Below are 19,886 nucleotides of genomic sequence, written 5' to 3' on the forward strand. Positions count from 1 at the left end.
TTGTTTACATACTTGCAGACTTTATATAAATTGTGTCTCTTGCTTTTCTTTTCATTTAACGTTGGATTTTGAGATCCATCAATGTGGATACATGTGGCTATAGTTTATTCATTTTAACTGTTGTGTAGTATTTAATTATCACAATTTATCCATCCTTCTGGAGTTTGAATTTAGGTTATTTTTACATTTTTGGCTATTATATAGCATGCTTCAGGTAACCTTTGTGTGCACGTCCTTCCTGGGGCATAACCACAGAAGTATTGCTGGGGCCACAGATGCATCCATGTTCACTGTGTTGATCTCACTGTGAACTGTGATTTCACTTGTTCACTGTGAGCAAGAGACATTGCTTTTGAAATGACTGGAGTGCAGCAGTGGATGAGAATCCCCTTTGTTCCACATTCTCCCCATCACTTGATAGTATCAGACTTTAAAAGTTTTGCCCAGCTGGTGGTTATGAATTATATCATCTCAGAAGATTCATGAAGGAAAATGTGAGAATACATTGGGGTGGATCAGCTGTGAAAAACATTTCACAAGACCATAATAATGTAAATCCCGAATATCACTTCAACTGAGTTAGGAGAATTCAAATTATATTTATTATGAGAGAAATATATGTGGAAGATGAGAAGAGGGTGGTTGTGAATGTGTGTGTGTGTGTGTGTTTGCGTATTGGTGACCACGTAAAAGGGACTGAGTCCTCATCTTCTATGGTAGCAACTCAATAAGACAAGTTCTAAAATTAGAAATAATATTATAATTTAATCTTATTTTAAAAATATCGTGATGAATACCAGAAACAGAAGAGCTAAAAGACTTGTGGACGGTTGCTTCCATGGAACAGGGCTTGGCGATGGGACAAGGGATTGCTGTTCCTTGTTGCAGGTCTTATCATTCTGTCTGACTTTGTTTCCCCTCCATTCCATGTACAATTAGGAGCAATGGGGTCGTCCATCAGTGCAGCCCACAGCGGCCCGGGAGCTCCCTGCCCACCGCACCGCCCGCGCACCCTCTCCGGGAGAACGGGAAGCAGCAGCGGTTCCCTCACAAAGGAGCTTGGGGTGGCTGCCATACTCCATTGCCACCTGAACCCAAGAGCAGCGGATTCCCTGTGTCTCCTCGAGCTGTGTGGTCCTTGATGAGGTACTGGGCTGTGCTCCTTGACCTTGCATGTTTTCACCATCCAGCATCACCTGTTGCAGGGGAATCGCTAGAGAAGTGAAGCACCGAGTGGGTTCTTTGTGACACCCGCCCACACTTGTTTCCCTCCTTCTTTCTTTTTCCTTCCCCATCTCCCTTCCTCCTGCCTCCTTCCTTCTCTTCTTTCCATTCCTTCCTTATATTAGATCAGATGAAAAAGGAGTAGCTGGAAGAAGCAAGTAGAAGCCCTGCTGTCTGCTGTTATTTAGAAGGAGAGGGTGAGGCTCTGAAGCCTCCATTAAGAAGTGCAGACATATTGCTGCTTCCCTGTTGGAAGAGCCTCCAACAGGGAAGAGCCCTGGGCATCAGAGAGCAAGGCCCCTCAGTTTTCTGGGGGAGGATAGCTCTACCTTCTGCTGCTCCGTCTCTCCCTGCTCTTGGTGTGTGATAGGAATTTATTACAGCACAAGTATGGGAGTAAGCCCAGGGGACACTGCCTCTCAGAAATGTTTTTGACGGTACAGGAAAATCTTTTTTTTTTTTTTTTTAAAAAACATCTTTATTGGAGGATAATTGCTTTAAAATGGTATGTTAGTTTCTGCTTTATAACAAAGTGAATCAGCTATACGTATACGTATATCCCCATATCCCCTGCTTTTTGCATCTCCCTCCCACCCTCCCTATCCCACCCCTGTAGGTGGTCACAGAGCACCGAGCTGATCTCCCAGGGTACAGGAAAAACTTTAAAGGATTTTCTCTCTTTTTTTGAATCTTTTGACCTAGCCATGAAAATTAACATAGATTTATCAGAACTCATTAAATTAGCTTGCCTCTAAAATAGCTCAAGCCATGGGCAAGTCAGAATTTAATAAAGATGGAAATTTGACTCATACGATTAGCGGTTAAACAGCAGATTGCTATTCTTATTCTTCTGTGCAGTCCCAGAAAACTCCCTCTTTTCTGGGTCTTTGTTTCCGATTATTCCTGCGGAAACCTGTCTTTTGGATCGTGCTCCATTTATTCGTTCATCAACAAAGATCTATTGAGTGTCTACCACGTGCCTGGCATGTTCCAGGCACCAGGGATATCCTGGTGAATAAGGAAGACAGGGTCCTTGCCCCTGTGTAGCTTCCCTTCCCGTAGAGGAGGACACACACTAAATAACCAACAAAGAATGAACAGTGTGGTGGAGAGTGGTGGGTGGGCCTGGCTGGAGCAACTCCATGTTGGTTGGTCAGGAAAGGCCCACAGAATCCTCCTGGATGAGTGGAGGAGCTAGCCCTGCTCAGATCTGGGCACAGGGTTCCAGACTTGGGGAAATGAGCAAGTGGGGTTTGGAAGGGGTGAGCTCAGGGGGTGGGCAGGCCCAGATGGGGAAGGGTGTGTTGGCCATGGAAGTGAGTTTGGATTTTATTCTGAGTGGAAAAGGGAGACTTTGGAGGGTTCTGTTTGTTATCGTTGTTGTTGTTTAATGTGGAGGAAAATGGTTACATTAAGAATGTTCACTCTGGCTTCTTGTAGCGGATGATTAAGGGGCAAGAGTAAAGCAGGGAGACTTTCATACAGACTGAGGGGAAAAGAAAGGGTCTTGGCCGAGGCTGATAGAGACTGAGGTGGAGGGATATAGTGGATTTGGGATAAGTTTTGGATATACATCTAACAGGACTTGCTGATGTTTGGGGTGAGGGGTGAGGGAAAGGCAGGAAACAAGGCTGTTTGTGTTTCTGGCTTCAATAGTTGGGTGCGTGGTGGTGTCAGTTACTGAGATGGAAAGGCTAGAGGAAAAATAAGTTTGGGAAAGGATAAAATCACAGGGATGCTTGAAATTCCTGAGCAAGAAAGCAGAGAGGTAAATAGTCAAAACCTTGAGGATATCTTGACTTTTTCCATAACACGGCATGAAGGAAAAGAAGACAGAATATTTGGGGAAATTGTAAATTTTTTTAAGGAAGGCAGAGGAGGAGAAAAAACAAGAGTTAATCGCACATTACAGACTTTCAAGGAAGGACAAAGGTCAGGCTGCAGTGTGACTGAGTTCCATCAGGGCGGGGACCATGTCGGCTTCTGATCACATTTGTATTCCCAGTTCTTTTCATAGTGTCTGGCTAAGAGTAGTTGCTCAAATATTTGTGAAATGAATAAATTATTGAGTAGGTGGTAAGAAAGTATTGGAATTAAGCATAAATAGAATATTTTCCGTAAATTTGGTAATGAAGGAATGGGGCAAAGGATGTTAACTCCAGGGGTGTTAGGTTTTTGTTTTCATTTTTATTTTAAATTTAACGCGTGTGTGTATGTAGGTAGATAACTTGTAGAGAGTAGAGATGGAAGGTGCAGGAGCAGAAAGGAATAAGATGAAGTATGAATACCAGTGGTGCACTGGTAAATGCTTAATAACTGGTTCTCCAGAGAAAGTAAATCCTGACTGGTGTTGGCCAATTTCCATGTAAATACTCTTACCATGTAGCTGATTTGAAGCTACAAATGTGACATTGCTGAACATGGAGTTGGGAGAGGTGTGCCATAGCTCACCATCATGAAGCGTTTCCACTGCTCAATGGACAATATATGTAGTAACCTCAAGAGCATAGATAACAGTAAAATGAAGGAAACTAATTAGGAAGTGATGAGCCTTGAGTACTTATTACCTTTGTTTTTAGCATGATTTAAGTTTATAGAATTATTTTAAGATATATATTAATATATACAATATATTTACATACGTATGATTTATTATAGTTATTTAATTTTCAATAATGGCTGTATTTAATAACTGGCCTGCAAAATTTCTGAAAATTTAATAGTCATCTCTAGCAAGCCAGTGTGAGTCAGCTCCAGCACTCCAGTGAAGAAGGTCTTTCAGGAGGGGAAGAAAACTTTGTATCTGTGATCCATCCACTATGTACCAGGAGGTGGGCTGGCATTTCCCACATGTTATCCCATGCAGCCATCACAACTTTCGTGTAGGGTAAACCTTACAGTTTGCATTATCAGGTGGATATGGAAGAAGTTAAATGATCATTTAAAACATTTGCATAGGGGCCACCGGTGGCGCAGTGGTTGAGAGTCCGCCTGCCGATGCAGGGGACACGGGTTCGTGCCCCGGTCAGAGAAGATCCCACATGCTGCGGAGCGGCTGGGCCTGTGAGCCACGGCTGCTGAGCCTGCGCGTCCGGAGCCTGTGCTCCGCAACGGGAGAGGCCGCAGCAGTGAGAGGCCCGCATACCGCAAAAAAACAAACAAACAAAAAAACATTTGCATAGTTAGTAAGTGGTAACATCAGGATTGGAACTCAGGCTGTTTGACCCCTAATCCTTTGCTTTTGCCTGTTTGTTATGCTCTGAAGTCCAGCTTCCCGGTTGAGGACTTGGCTTTGGGAAGGAGGCAGGACACTTGTTTCATGCTCTGTGGAGCTGGCCTCCCTGTTGAACTCTCGGGGGTAGAAGATTCTTGCAGCCATCCTTGGGTCAACAAATGAGGCACCTTCTGACTTACTTCGATATAGGGTGTTGGTACTAATACGTTGAATTAAATGACATGCTTTTTTTTTTTTTTTAACTCCGAGCACCAGCCTGTTTTAGAAAGAATTATGCCTGGAGAGCAGTACATAGGACAACTGGAACTGGTCGGGGTCTTAGTAAGTTAACATGTTTGTGGGCAAGAAAGACCATTATCCTTTCTTGGAGGGGAAAGTTGTCATGTATTTTCTTCCTTTGGAAAGGAAAGGTGTCATATATTTGACTATAAATTTGATTAGCATCAAAATTATTTTAAAAAACTGTGTGTGTCCTTTTGTCAGAAGGTGATCAGGTAAAGAAAATAAAAGTTCAAAGAGGCAATGTTATTTTAGTTCTGAAGATCTCTGCAGACAGTGTTTAAATCATGGCTCCTTCACTTACTTGATCCTAGACAAGTTATTTTATCTCTGTGAGCCTCAGTTTTCTTATCTCCAAAAGGTGGAACTAATCATGGCACCTCACTCTCAGATTGCTTGTCAGGACTCAAAGCTATAGCCTGCATAATAAACATGTAAATAGGTGCCTGGCCCACAGTAGCCAGTGTGGCAGCCCACAGCATCATTAGTAGTAGCTTAGTATTATGAATATTATTATTCCTGTGTGAGTTTCTAAACACCAGCATGTATCCTGAAACTGGTGAACCTGCAGTATGCAGGCAAGGGATGAGTTTGTGTGAGATTTTTTTTGCTTGAACTTTGAAACTATTTGCTAATATGTATTTACATTGCATGCATGGCATTAGGCTGTCAAAAAATTGGACTAAATACTATCAGGTAAAACATTTTCTGTAGTTACCAAACACAGGAGAATTCCAAAATCCTACTGCAAGTCTTTTATTTAGTTTCCTGTTTTTCTGTGTGACTTAGTGATTGGCTTATGGGTAGCAAGTGCAATGAAGAACCTAGGACGTAGGGTATACACTCTGGAATCAGATGAAATTTCAGTTGATACCACCTTTTACTCAGTTGTTCCATGTGCAATGAGAAATGTTTGGTATGTAAACCTTCCTTCTCCCTACCCTCTTCATTATATCCAGTTCATTCACGCATGGACACATTTTCCCTTTCACCTTAGAAAACTCAGTGAATTCTGCCTGAACTCTTATCCTCGTAACTCATACCTATATCTGTAACTATATGTAGTCATTTTTCATATAGAGACTTGATTGATTTCCCATTTAAGTGACAGTGATTATGGTTGGTGTTGAAGACAGTTCTTGGCTCAATAAATTCTTGCTCTTTTCCTCTTCTCTTGCTCTGCAGCATCTGTCACGAATCATTCATTTGTCAGTACTTACTGAATGCCTCCTATGTGCCAAGTAATGTTTTAGGTGCTGGGAATATATGGCAGTGAAGTAAACAGAGCTCTGCCCTCATGGAACTTAGCTGGATGACGATCATGATATTTTTACTAAAATGGGCTCATTTCCTACCTTTGTGGGTAAGACAGCGGTCATATTTTTCACTTCAGTGTGTCTTAAAAGTTTTTCTTGTGTACCTTGCACGGAGGCATGCAAATCAAGAAACTAAGACAGGTTTAGGGTTAGAGAACAGGTTGGCACTAAAGTGAAACTGTTAGATAATTAAATTAAATTCAGAGGACTTAAGGAAGCATATAAATATTTTGACCTTCACTGGCGGAATGAGTCACTGATCTTTCACAAGTGTCGTTTTAATGCTTTACTTCTGTAGACCTTGCATTGTATTCTTTTTCCCTAAAGTAAGAAATGCTTTGTAGACTAAATTCCTCTGAGCAGGGCAAATGTGTTTCAGATCATTATTAACAGCCTCATGTAAGCTTTGAAAGAAGCTTAGTAAGTTTGTGAAATGAGATTTTCAGGTGACAGGAAAAAAATCTCTGTTGAAAGCCTGAATTACTGATGAATAATTGGGCTATCCCCCCACCATTTTACACACCTTTCTGGTTGACTGATCTCAGATGGGCCGTTTTAATCTCACTCAGTTACTGCTTTAAAAAAATGAAATGACCAAATGAAAGAGGGGTGGAGTAAACTAAGAGATCTACACAGAAAATACCTCCCACAGTTAAAAGTGAAGTTTGTGGGTTCATATTAATAAATCCCCTCCCCTACTTTCAAGTCTCTTAATGTAAGTGTAAAGCTCAGTGATGAATCCACCTTAAGAACACAAGCCACCCTCTGGAAGTAGGTATGGGCTAAGGTCTTACTTTAAAGAGACTTTGTACATTCTTTCATTGCTGCGGATCATTTTTCCTCATTTCCATTGCTTTGTTTAAAGATGAGCTGGGCCACATTTTGCTATGGAATTCTCTCTCTTCTTCAGTGGTGTAAATACTTCAGTCTTCAGGTGTAGTTCTTAGGTGGCTGCAGCCAGATCACTATGACGTTTTGGCACATGATGGTGGTGGAGCTAAGAAAGCAGTAGCTCTCAGGCTGTATTTTATAAAGACAACTGACCAAACCTACTAGCATAATTATTGTTAAAGTTATTTCTTATTAAACAACTTAAACACTGTTTACACCCATGATTCTATCACTTGGACCCAATATCCAAAGGGTATCCTCTCTTGTTACCTTTGGCCCATACATGCCTGAGCTTTTTCATAGCTTGTCAATTTCTTTTTAATATGCTGAACTGACCATAGCTTTTACTAAGACCCTGTAGTGCCTCCTGGTGTGACTGAACTGCAGACTTGCTTAGTGGCTGGGAAGGCACTGGAGAAGGGAGGTGGGTGATTGCTGCAGGCATCTGTCTTCCTATGGAGGACACATTTTCCTGGGAAGGGTGAACAAATGCTGCTGTTTTGCTATAGGAAGGATGAAAATAGTGGGAAATTTATTTTTAAAAACTTAAATAAAAAAGTAATTTTCCAAAAGAACTGTCAGTTAGTGTTATCAGGCTTCTTAATTTTGAACTGTGTTTATTGGGATAGCATCATTAATCTGCCTTTAACGTTCTTTGGTGGGTTGATTTACCCAAGATGGGCTCTCAAGTTCTTTTTTTTTTTTTTTGTGGTACGTGGGCCTCTCACTGTTGTGGCCTCTCCCGTTGTGGAGCACAGGCTCCGGACGCGCAGGCTCAGCAGCCATGGCTCACGGGCCCAGCCACTCCACGGCATGTGGGATCTTCCCGGACCGGGGCACGAACCCGCGTCTCCTGCATCGGTAGACGGACTCTCAACCACTGCGCCACCAGGGAAGCCCTCAAGTTCTTTTAAAGTAGCTTTTCTTAAACATGGAACTTACCAGAGAGGTATTCTCTTATGTGGATAGAGAATTAAAAGAGAGTTTTTTCTGTCACTACTTCCTAACCATTAGTTGAGAGTGATGTTATTCCATCTGAACCAGACCCAGAGTATATGGTAAAGCAGGTATTACTTTGATGAGTTTGCCTGAAAGCTTATTGAAATCTGCTTTGCTTCTTGAACTGAACTCAGCACTAAAATGGATCATTTCAGTAAAGTGTTTCTTGGCTTCGTTCAGAACTTAGCACTAAAAACCTCTTCCAAATAAATCACGTGCTAAGAAGCAAAATTCCTTTTAATTTATGGATAGCAGTTGGTAGAGTTCCTAACTGCTGACAGCCCCTGGTTCATTCTGCTTAATCTTGACTGGGTACCGGCTCTTGGCAATATTCTATCCCCTGTGAATTTCAGTCAGTGGATGATAAGTTCTTTCCTTGCTCAGTGTAGAGCTATCAAGCTTAGGCATCTGCTTTCCAATTGGATTCATGGGGACATATGTTGAAAGAGAAAATTATCAGAATGTAGGCATTTCTGGTTGGCATTCAATTTTGTCACTGCCACAGTAGGCTCTTAGAAGAGGATGCCAGGCCTCATGGTTTCCTATCAGCTCATCAGTCACCATTGGATACTCAACCTCTGTCCTGTGCAGGTTAGAGCCTGAGTGACTTCAAGGACACCAAACATCTTTCCCTTCTTTTGCAGAACACAGGTAGGGCCCTTAGGGTGTTGTAGGGAGTCCGCTGCCAATTTCTTTGCTCTTTTAGTTAAAGCTGCTGTCATCCAGCTAATTTTTTTTTTTTAATTTATCTTTTTTAATGTAGCCTGCTGAGAGGTTGTGGAGTGATTGCAGTAAAAGCAGTATCAGTTCATCTTAACATTGTAAACACTCAGGGGATACATAAATAATTCTTTCATGGGAACATTATTCTACACTAGGCAATATGGTTTCAGATAATTTGGTGGGATTTCCAGTTTGTTGCTCTGAAAATTGTCTGCCACATGTTTTGAACTGCTACTATGTTTTCTAGATTAAATGTGACTATGTAAATGCTTGAAAAAGTACACAAACGGTGCTCTATGAGCTTATTGTGAGGAACAAATGAGTGAATACATGAAAAGAGCTTAACACGGCTATTAGTTGTGGCTTTTCATAAATGGTAGGGCTATATCCCTACCAGCATGCTTATTTTATGCCAAAGACAGTGTGGAAGAATTACTGTTTAGAAATCTTTTTATAGTGGTCACTTTTCCTTTGCTGTATTTATGAAAGTGGTATAGTCTTGATTTGATTTGTTTATGATATTTACTTATTTTCTCTCTTTTTATAAGCTTACAGTATTTTAGAGGAAAATGACTGTAAAAGAAAGAAACATTCTTGTAGCAAAGATGGATTTCATTGACGTTTAGCAGGAAAGCAGAATGCCTGTGTTAACACTTCTTTTTTTTTTTAAATTTATTTATTTTATTCATTTATTTTTGGCTGCATTGAGTATTGCTGCGCGTGGGCTTTCTCTAGTTGCGGTGAGCGGGGGGCTACTCTTTGTTGTGGTGCGTGGGCTTCTCATCACAGTGGCTTCTCTTGTTGCAGAGCATGGGCTCTAGGCGTGCGGGCTTTAGTAGTTGTAGCACGTGGGCTCAGTAGTTGTGGCTTGTGGGCTCTAGCGTGCAGGCTCAGTAGTTGTGGCACACGGGCTTAGTTGCTCCACGGCATGTGGGATCTACCCGGACCAAGGCTCGAACCCGTGTCTGTCCCCTGCAGGATTCTTAACCACTGCGCCACCAGGGAAGCCCCAACACTTATTCTTACCTGATGGATACCATCCTCATTATAAGTTGCATGTGTAAAGTTATTCTTAGTTGCTGAGACTAGCAGTGGACTTTTTTTAATTAAAATTTTTTGATGTATTTAGAATTACTATTGAATAAAGCATCACTTTAATAAACAAACCATTAGGTTGAAAATCAAATAATAAAGACAATTTACTAGCTTTTTAGATTGATGACCTTATAGCCATATAGGAAGGTGTGTTTCATGTTGTAGATTTATGAATTATTAATGCTATTCACATTATTCAAACCATGCTCTTTACTACTTTATATATAATCTAGAAAATACATATTGATTTTGAAATCACCCTAAGCAGCAGTCTCCGTGAGGAACCTGGCATTAAAGATTTGCTTTTAATGATTTAACCTCCAAAAGGATTGGTAAAGGGAACATAGTATGGGTTTTTAGGGGATGAAGGCAATTAATTATATCATAATTCAGAAAAAAAAAAAAAAAACCAACCACATGCAAACAACCAGCCAGAGTTGGACGGAGGGAAGGAATGTTTGTGTCTTATGTTAAGAGCTAGACATGCCCTCAGTTCTTAATGAATAACCAACCAATGTGTTTCAGTTTTCAAGTGGTAGAGCTTCTATTTCCTGACGGTTAAGTCTTTATCCTGGATTTCTTTTTGTACTTTACCTTTGGTTCCCTTAAGTAATTTTTCTTTGTGAAAGGAATATCACTTTATGAAAGGAATTATGATCCATACTGCATTTATGATGAAAAAATTTTGATTTAAAAGGTTGGTTATTTAATTATAAAACTGCACTTTTAGTTTTCATGTGGAGTCAGGAAGAGACTGTATGTGTATCCTCAATACAGGTTGTTTCTCTCTTCTTTAAATTTTTTAATTAAAAAATTTTTAAATTGAAGTATAGTTGATTTACAATGTTGTGTTAGTTTCAGGTGTACAGAAAAGTGATTCAGTTATATATACATATATATCTATTTTTTCAGATTCTTTTCCCTTGTAGGCTATTATAAAATATTAAGTTTAGCTCCCTGTTCTATACAGTAGGTCCTTTTTGGTTATCTATTTTATATATAGTAGTGTGTATCTGTTAATCCCAAACTCCTAATTTATCCCTCTCTGCCCCTTTCCTCTTTGGTAGCCATAAGTTTTTTTTCTATGTCTGTGGGTCTATTTCTGTTATGTATATGAAGTTCATTTGTCTCATTTCTTTTTTTAGATTACACATGTAAGCGATATCATATGATATTTGTCTTTCTCTGTCTGGCTTACTTCACTTAGTATGATAACTTCTACATCCATCCGTATTGCTGCAAGTGGCAATAGTTCTTTCTTTTTTATGGCTGCGTAATATTCCATTGTATAAATCTATTACATCTTCTTTAACCATTCATCTGTCAATAGATGAATTGCTTACATATCTTGGCTATTGTAAATAGTGCTGCAATGAACACTGGGGTGCATGTATCTTTTCAAATTATGGTTTTCTCCAGATACATGCCCAGGAGTGGGGTTGCAGGATCATATAGCAGCTCTGTTTTCAGTTTTTAAGGAACCTCCATACTGTTCTCCATAGTGGCTGTACCAATTTACATTCCCACCAACACTGTAGGAGTGTTCTTTGTTTCTCTCTTCCTTATGGCACATAATTTATAGCCACAACGGATAGTAAACCATTAAGATAAGTCAAGATTGGGTACCAATCTCCAGATATTTTTAAGCAGAAAATACATGTGTGATGATATCAATAGTTGACGACTGAGTACATGTCTTGAACAATAAAACTTGTATCATTGTCCTCATTGCTGTTTTTGAAAAATCTGAACATTGTAGAATTGCTGAATCCTTTGAAAGAGAAGAGCGGTTTCCCAGGTTGGGCTGGACGTAAAGAAACGCACGGTAGTGTAAGGAGCCATGGCCTGGTTGGGGGGAAGTTGAGTTCTGCTCTGATTCTGATTTGCTCTGCTCCTTGGGCCAGTTATTTTACTTCCCTGGATGTTTGTTTTTCTTATCTGTGAAACGACACAAGTGAGACAGGTGGTCTCAGGTCATTTGTCACTCTCTCTGACTATTGGCCAAACTCTTATGAAACGATGCTGTCACTTTTCCTTTTCTCTTTTAGTCACTGCACTCCATCAGCGTGCATGTAGTTTGAAGTTGTATGAGAGTCAGAGGCTGACCCTGAAGTGAGATACGATAATGGGCTACCCTCGTGAGTGACTAGGCAGACTGTGGAGGAGATTTCACTGGTGTGCATTCGGCTATTTTTGTTTTCCTTTTCCATCTTGAATTCTTGACTACTTAAGTCTTTGGAACTTAAGTCAAATGTATTGATGAGAAATATCAATAGCAAAAAAGGTTAAAGTTTACACATATTTTGCCCTCAACCATCATAGAGGTCATCAAAGCTGTGCATTTGCAAACTGATACCTGTTGACTCTTCAGAGACAGTTTGTTGATTCATTTGATTAATAAACATTTATTAAACACTATATACAGATGTCATAGGGATCATTTGCTTACAAAGAACAAAATTTTTAAAGAACTTGTTTAAGAAAATTGAAGTTTTCATTAGAAAGGTACACTGGACTCTAATGGCACCCCAGTCAGGGTATTGAACCTGATTTCTGGACACAGGAACTGGCAAACTCAAAACATTTCTTTTTACATTTTGGAGGGTTCATGGTCTCTCTTTTGCTTTTTAAAATCCATGTTGTTGTCCTTTCCTCCTCTTCTTAAAGACTGACTTTTCTTAATTTGGTGAGTTGCAGGGCTGCCTCAGTCCTAGCTTCATGTAACCTCTCAGTTCAATTCTCTGTTAAAGATGGACTGGAATTAATGTGTTCTGACTCCAGATTCTCAAAAACAGAGATTCTGATTGGGCCAGCATGGATAAGTTTACACCCCAGTGGGGAAGTCATACAGAGAAAAAGATAATCTTACTGAGGGTGGCAAGTGTGATGATCAATGTGTGTACCCTGAATTGTGGGATTCACAGGATAGGATACCTCAGCCAGCCTGGGAGGTTTCGCATAAACTGAGTCTTAACAGCTGAGAAGATGAACTAAAGGGAGGGAGGGCTGTCTTCCATGTATAAAGCACAGCAGGAGGGAGGACACAGAGGCCTGAACCTGCAAAGTGTGCATGTGTGTGTGTGTGTGTGTAACTACAGGCAGCACAGGACATGAGTAGTGGAGACAAGGCTAGGAAGGTAGGCAGGAGCCCCGTCATGGAGGAACTTGGGAGAGATGCCAAGGGCCTGACTCCTGTAAGGAGGGCAACAAGTGCAAAGCAGGCTCATCTCATTTTTTTTAGATTTATAGGTAAGAAAACTCTGATCATAAAGCCAGATGGCACATCTTATTAAAGAGTGGAAGATTTAAAAAAAAAAAAAAAAAGAGTGAAGATTTAAAAATTCAAACCACTTGCTATTAATGATTACACTTTTGAGAATAAAAAAGCAGTAGTTCTGAGTTTTTACCGTAAATGAATCCTGCATATTTGTGAAAGCTCAGTATCTTCTCTTTGTCGTTTAAGATTGTATCATATAAAATTTTCTTTACACATTTTTGTAATTCTGGTAGAATTCTCATATTTAAGAAAAATGGATAGGTGACTTAAGAGTACGTTTGCCCATGATAGGGTGAAGCTATGCTATTTACCCACACCTTAGTTGATTTAAGCCTTTTCCATTTATGATTTTCCTCCAAAGAGCAGAAATTAATAGAAACTTCACGGAGGTACTAATCCCTTTCTATTATACATTCAGTATGGTAAGTTTATAATTTTGACTTCCAGTTTCTGATTAAAATCATCTCTTCTTCTTATGTGTATTATGCACAGGCAGTTATATTTTGTATTGGTGCAGATAATTGCTTTTCTACTTGGCAAAGAAAATGAGCAGATTCAAGATAAGTATCTTTTTCTGGCATGATCGATTGGAAGCTCTGCCACCTAATGTTGACTGCATTTTCAGAAGTGATGTAGCAAGCACAGCTCAGCATCAGACTACAGCTGTTAGCTGTCAAGAATTCACTTTGGCAGAGGTAAATTCTGACCAAGTCTGTATGTCAGACTCTTAGTCTCAGAGCTTGAGTGTAAGAAACAGAGTTTAGTTTTCATATAAGGAAAATAGTGTGCTAACTCGAAGCCCTGTGTGGATGCAGTTTTCTCCAAAAGTGATTCTAGAGTTTCCTTCCTTGTTTTACCTTTAATAATGATGGAACAATGGTGTGCTCAGGGTGCTTATATCCTAGAGTTACAAATAGTGGATTTACATCTGCGATTTCTATTTTAGTAGCAGTATGAACTTGGATTAAGTGATTGCCATATGTATAAAATAGGGATAATTAGTAACAATTATTATAAATAGCAGGAAGTATGGAAAGTTTAGCACCGAGCTAGGCACAACACAAGCACTCAATTGCACTTATAGATGGTGCGCTAATGTGAGGATGTCCAGTCTTTCGACAGTTTGGCCTGGGGGAGATAAGCTGTCTGTCTCAATGTCTTGAGAGTTTGGCTTAATTATTCATTACCTCTTTCCCACTGGGAGGAACAGGGAGCCAATATGGAATGCCTATTACAAGCCAGGAGATAAAACCTGGATCAACCTGATAAACCTGAACTGTCACTGTGTCCTTGGGAATTACGTCTTCTCACCACATTTCATATGTGAAAGGCAAGGCTCAAGGGAGCTTGCATAATTTGCACAGAATTGTACAAGTATTAAGGAGAAGATGTAGAATTGAATCCACACGCATCTGATTCTACTGTGTAGGCTGCCCCAGGCTGGAGAGGTCAAGCCCTTTACAGTGTTTCCTGCAAGGATTTATGAGAAACTTCTAGAAAGGACTCTTCTGGGGAAAGCAGAAGTGTCCTGGGAGCATTAATCTGCTTCTCTTTTCTCTGTATCTCCTGGAGCCAGAGTGGCTTTATCCCATTTTGCATGTTGGGTGTTGATGCTCTGCTTGGCTCTCATCCATGTCATCAACACCCTGGAAATAAGGGAGTTTTTCTGTTTAGAGCACCCAGCTCAGCGCTCTTTATATGGACATTCTTCACCTTAACATGAAATGCTGGGTGGGATGTGTCACATTTCATCTGTAAGCAGACATTAAATACCATCAGAAGCTCTCTAAAGTGATAGTGAGCTAGTGGTTCAATGGTAGATGCAATCCTGGGCCCTTAATTATTGTATCTGCAGAGTTTTCTGTTGGATAGTTGTGCTGCTCTGCGGTGAAACTTCTTTATGTATGAGATTATGAAAGAAGGACTGTGTGTGTGTGTGTGTGTGTGTGTGTGTGTGTGTGTGTGTGTGTGGTAGTATTGCATTATGGACTTCTTTTTTTATTTTTTTATTTTTATTTTTTTTGCGGTACGCGGGCCTCTCACTGCCGTGGCCTCTCCCGTTGCGGAGCACAGGCTCTGGACGCGCAGGCTCAGCGGCCACGGCTCACGGGCCCAGCCGTTCCGGGGCATGTGGGATCTTCCCAGACCGGGGGCATGAACCCGTGTCCCCTGCATCGGCAGGCGGACTCCCAACCACTGCGCCACCAGGGGAGCCCTGGACTTCTTTTTTTAAATAAATTTATTTATTTTTGGCAGCGTCGGGTCTTCGTTACTGCGCGCGGGCTTTCTCTAGTTGTAGCGAGTGGGGTCTACTCTTTGTTGCGGTGCGCGGGCTTCTCATTATGGTGGCTTCTCTTGTTGCAGAACATGGGCTCTAGGCACGTGGGCTGCTTCAGTAGTTGTGGCACGTGGGCTCAGTAGTCATGGCTCGCAGGCTCTAGAGCACAGGCTCAGTGGTTGTGACACACGGGCTTAGTTGCTCTGTGGCATGTGGGATCTTCCCGGACCAGGACTTAAACCTGTGTCCCCTGCATTGGCAGGCAAATTCTTAACCACTGCACCACCAGGGAAGTCCCCATTATGGACTTTTGATTGGGACTTTTCAAAGTTAATGAGTAGCTGTGAAAGCATGGTGGTACACTAGTAAGTCATTATTTGTATTTTTTTAAATTTTCAACTTTATTTTTAGAGCAGTTTTAAGTTCACAGCAAAGTTGAGAGTAAGATACAGAGATTTCTCATTTACCCCCTGCCTCCATACATATATAGTCTCCCCCATTATCAATATTACTCACCAGAATGGTTCCTTTGTTGCCAAGGATGAGCCTACATTGACACATTGTATCACTCACAGTCATAGTTTATGTCAGGTTCATTCTTGGTGTTGTAAATTCTGTGAGGTTTGAATAAATGTATAATGACATGTATCCATCATTATAGTGTCATACACAGTATTTTCAGTGCCCTAAAAATCCTCTGTGCTCCACCTATTAATTCTTCTCCCCTCCCCAGCCCCTGGCAATCATTCATCTTTTTATTGTCTCCACAGTTTTACCTTTTCTAGAACATCATATAGTTGGAATCATATAGTATGTAGCCTTTTCAGATTAGCTTCTTTCACCTAGTAATATGCATTTAAGTTTGCTCCATTTTTTTCATGGTTTGATAGCTCATTTCTTTTTAGTGCTGAATGCTATTCTGTTGTCCGGATATACCACAGTTTATTTATCCATTCACCTACTTGGTTGCTTTCAAGTTTTGGCAGTTATGAATAAAGCTGCTGTAATATCTGTGTGCAGGTTTTTGTGTGGACATAAGTTTTTAACTCCTTTGGATGAATACCAAGGAGTTCAATTGGTGGATCATATGGTAAGATCATGTTTAGTTTTGTAAGAAACCACCAAACTGTTTTCCAAAGTGGCTGTACCATTATGCGTTACCCCTAGCAATGAATGAGAATTCCTGTTGCTCCACAACCTCCATCAGCATTTGGTGTTGTCAGTGTTTTGAATTTTGACCACTGTAGTAGGTGGTATCTCACTGTTGTTTTTATTTTCATATTCCTCATAACATATGCTGTGGAGCATCTTTTCATAAGCTTATTTGACATTTGTGTATATTTTTTTGGTGAGATCTCTGTTAAGGTCGTTGACCAATTTTTAAATTGGGTCATTTTCTAATTGTTGAGTTTTAAGAGTTCTTTGTATATTTTGGGTAACAATCTTCTATCACGTACATCTTTTGCAGATATTTTTCTTCCAGTCTGTGGCTTGTTTTCTCATTTTCTTGACATTATTTTTTACAGGGCAGAAGTTTTTAATTTTAATGAAGTCCAGTTTATCTATTATTTCTTACATGAATTGTGCCTTTGGTATTTTATCTAAAAAGTCATCACTGTAACCAATTGCCATAATCTAGGTTTTATCCTATGTTGTCTTCTGGAAGTTTTATAGTTTTGTGTTTTACACTTAAGTCTGTGATCCCTTTGAGTTAGTTTCTGTTAAGGGTGTAGTATCTATGTTTAGATTCATTTTTTTTGCATGCAGATACCTAGTTGTTCCAATACCATTTTTTGCAAAGATTATATTTGCTCCATTGTATTGCCTTGGCTCTTTTGTGAAAGATCAGTTGACTATATTTAGGTGGGTCTATTTCTGAGCTCTTTATTCCGTTCCATTGATCTATCTATCTAATTTTTTTAAATTAGTACCACACTGTCTTGACTATTGTAGCTTCAAAGTAAGTCCTGAAGTTGGGTAGTGTCAGTCCTCCAGCTTTATTCTTCTCCTTTAGTATTGAGTTGGCTCTTCCAGGTCTTTTGCCTCTCCATATAAACTTTAGGATCAGTTTGTCAGTCTCCCCAATATAACTTGCTGGGATTTAGATTGGATTGCATTGAATCTATAGATAAATTTGGGAACAAATGAAATTTTGCCAATATTGAGACTTCCTGTCCATTAACATGGGCTGTCTCTCCATTTATTTAGTTCTTTAAATTCATTCATCAGAGCTTTGTAGTTTTCCTCATATAACTCTTGTACATATTTCATTAGATTTATACCAAAGTATTTAATTGTTTTGGATGCTAATGCAAATGGTACTGTGTTTCTAATTTAAAATTCCACTTGTTCATTACTGGTATATAGGAAAGCATTTGACTTTTGTATATTACTCTTGTATCCTGCAACCTTGCTACAATTGCTATTAGTTTTAGGAGTTTTTTTACCAATTCTTTTATTTTTCTATATAAACCATCATGTCATTTTTTTAGGTCACTAGTTTTTTATTTTTTAGGAAAGGCCATTTAAGTAAGGTTGCTTTTCTTTTTTCCCTATTTTTGGTCTGAGAAACTTAAAATATTCAGGTGACTATAAAAAAATAATATAACAAACATTCATACTATGTATGGTCATATTTATTTCTGGTCCTTTCTTGGCTTTCCCTAAGGAATGAAGCTGTATTTGTAGAGTTGAAGTCTGCCTTAACATTGCCTTTGGTCACATTCCCTTCACTGTCTCCTCAGGGGCAATGACTGTCCTGTGTTCTGTGTGTACAGGATATTTTTTATGACCGTATCTATTCCACCTAAATTATGCTTCAGCCTCTGGTTAATCTGATCATACAGTCAATTTCCACACAGAAAATGAATTAGAAGATCTATATACCCATAAGAAGCTCCAGGTTTCACCTTGTCTTGATCTCCTTAACTCATAGTCTGTAATAAGCCTGAAGAATATCTAGAATGTCTGGATAACCCAGGGGCTGACTCTTAGCAATACTCATCTCACCTTTTGAAATTTTGCACCTGAGTTACAGGTGCAGTCAACTTTCTGTCATGCCCATCAACTTTTATACTAGAATATTTTATGAAATGTCATCACTTTAATGAGTGTAATTTCACAAGTATTTATTGAACACCTGCTAACCAATGAGGTAACAGTTCTCTTATTGGATATAATACTGAATTCCAATAATTAATCCTCCAGAGTGTACTAACTGTAATTAGTAATAATAGCTAACATTTACTATATTCAAGCACTGTTTTAAGAGCTTTACATATATTAACTCATCTAATCCACATAACAACTCTATGTGCCATTTGATGCCATTATTATCCATATTTTACTAATATGATAATGGAGACAAGGAGGGTAAGTAACTTACCCCACGTAGTAAGTGAAGAACCTGGAAATCATACTTCTGAAGCCTGGCTGCTGAGTCTTTGCTCTTAAAACCAATTCACTCTATTTTTCCTCTGCAAAGAGAAAGCTGGTTTTGGTGAGAAATCTCCTAACTTCAAAAAGTGATCAGGTTGTCAGTCTAAGGATGGGACCTCCTTGCAGAATGCTGAGTTATATGCCTTCATGCCGTCATGAGGATCCAGCCTTCTGAGTGGGTGTTGGTATTTCCTCTGTCATGGCCTTTACCCCTGCTCACCTAAACCAGACTCAGCTTAGTTCTGGGTTTTAATGAGAACACGGTGGGTATCTGATTGGCTGTTTATCAATTAGATATTTTTAACTAGCATGGAATAGGCTAATTCTTATGACAGAAGTGAAATACTCTTGAGAAGCAGAGCTCACACAAACAGATCTACCAAATTATGATCTGACTGTTTACTTAGAGTTGGAGTTGCTCCAGAGGTCCCAGGTAATCTCCTTAATCACAGTACAGATTAAAGTGCAAATAGATGTCTTGAGGCAGAGGGATTCACGCCTCCTAGAAATATCTTCCATAATGGCTTCCGTTATAAAAAGCAAAAGAAGAAAATAAAAACTCCAAGTAACCAATTATTGAAATTAAACTTGTTACTTTTTTTAAAAAAATGAGCTTTGTGAAAAATTACTCGTGGCAGTGCAACATGAAAAGCATGGGAAATGTATACTTGTGAAGTCTTTTGCTCAGATTTCTCTATCATGTGATTCATAATACATATATTTTTCTCTGTTTGGTTTGTAGAGCTGTCAAGATAACTTACAGTCTTCTGGCTTCTTGACTCAGGCACCCATCTGCTTACTAGGGGAGCTCAAAGGAAGGGCGTGCCCCATATGAGGAAATGCAGGGGGAAGGCCTGACACTGTGGGAAGGGGTCAGAGGTTCAACCATATGAAAAAAATCAGAGCTTGCCAGTTGTTCTTCAAGTTAGAAAAGTTAGAGACAGGCAAACTCAACAGGGTGTTCAGGATAAACAAATCATCCCTGTGGATGTCACACTTGTTTTTTCCTAAAGTTTAAGAGACAGGTGAAAATGTAAAAAGACAAAGGCAGTTTTGGATTAGGAAGAGAATGAATCACAGTTTAAATAGATGCCTTTTGTTTGCTCAGTGAGAAAGCAGATGTACCAACAT

At 39.7% G+C, this 19,886-nt stretch overlaps 1 protein-coding gene across 6 annotated transcripts in view; it reads left to right on the forward strand.

Moving 5' to 3' along the window:
- TMTC1 (transmembrane O-mannosyltransferase targeting cadherins 1) overlaps nucleotides 1–19,886 on the forward strand; it is a 263,316-nt gene that overhangs the window by 32,655 nt on the left and 210,775 nt on the right. For all 6 annotated transcript variants that reach the window (XR_013830478.1, XM_079936645.1, XM_079936646.1 and 3 more), the window contains one exon: nucleotides 940–1,146. Coding sequence is in view for 5 of the 6 variants with exons in the window: in XM_079936645.1 (XP_079792771.1) it covers nucleotides 940–1,146 (207 nt within the window). In the remaining variant the exon portion in view is untranslated. The remainder of the gene's footprint in view (nucleotides 1–939; nucleotides 1,147–19,886) is intronic.

The sequence above is a fragment of the Stenella coeruleoalba genome (genome assembly GCF_951394435.1).
Source record: "Stenella coeruleoalba genome assembly, chromosome: 11".
In the NCBI taxonomy this organism is placed as follows: Eukaryota; Metazoa; Chordata; class Mammalia; order Artiodactyla; family Delphinidae; genus Stenella; species Stenella coeruleoalba.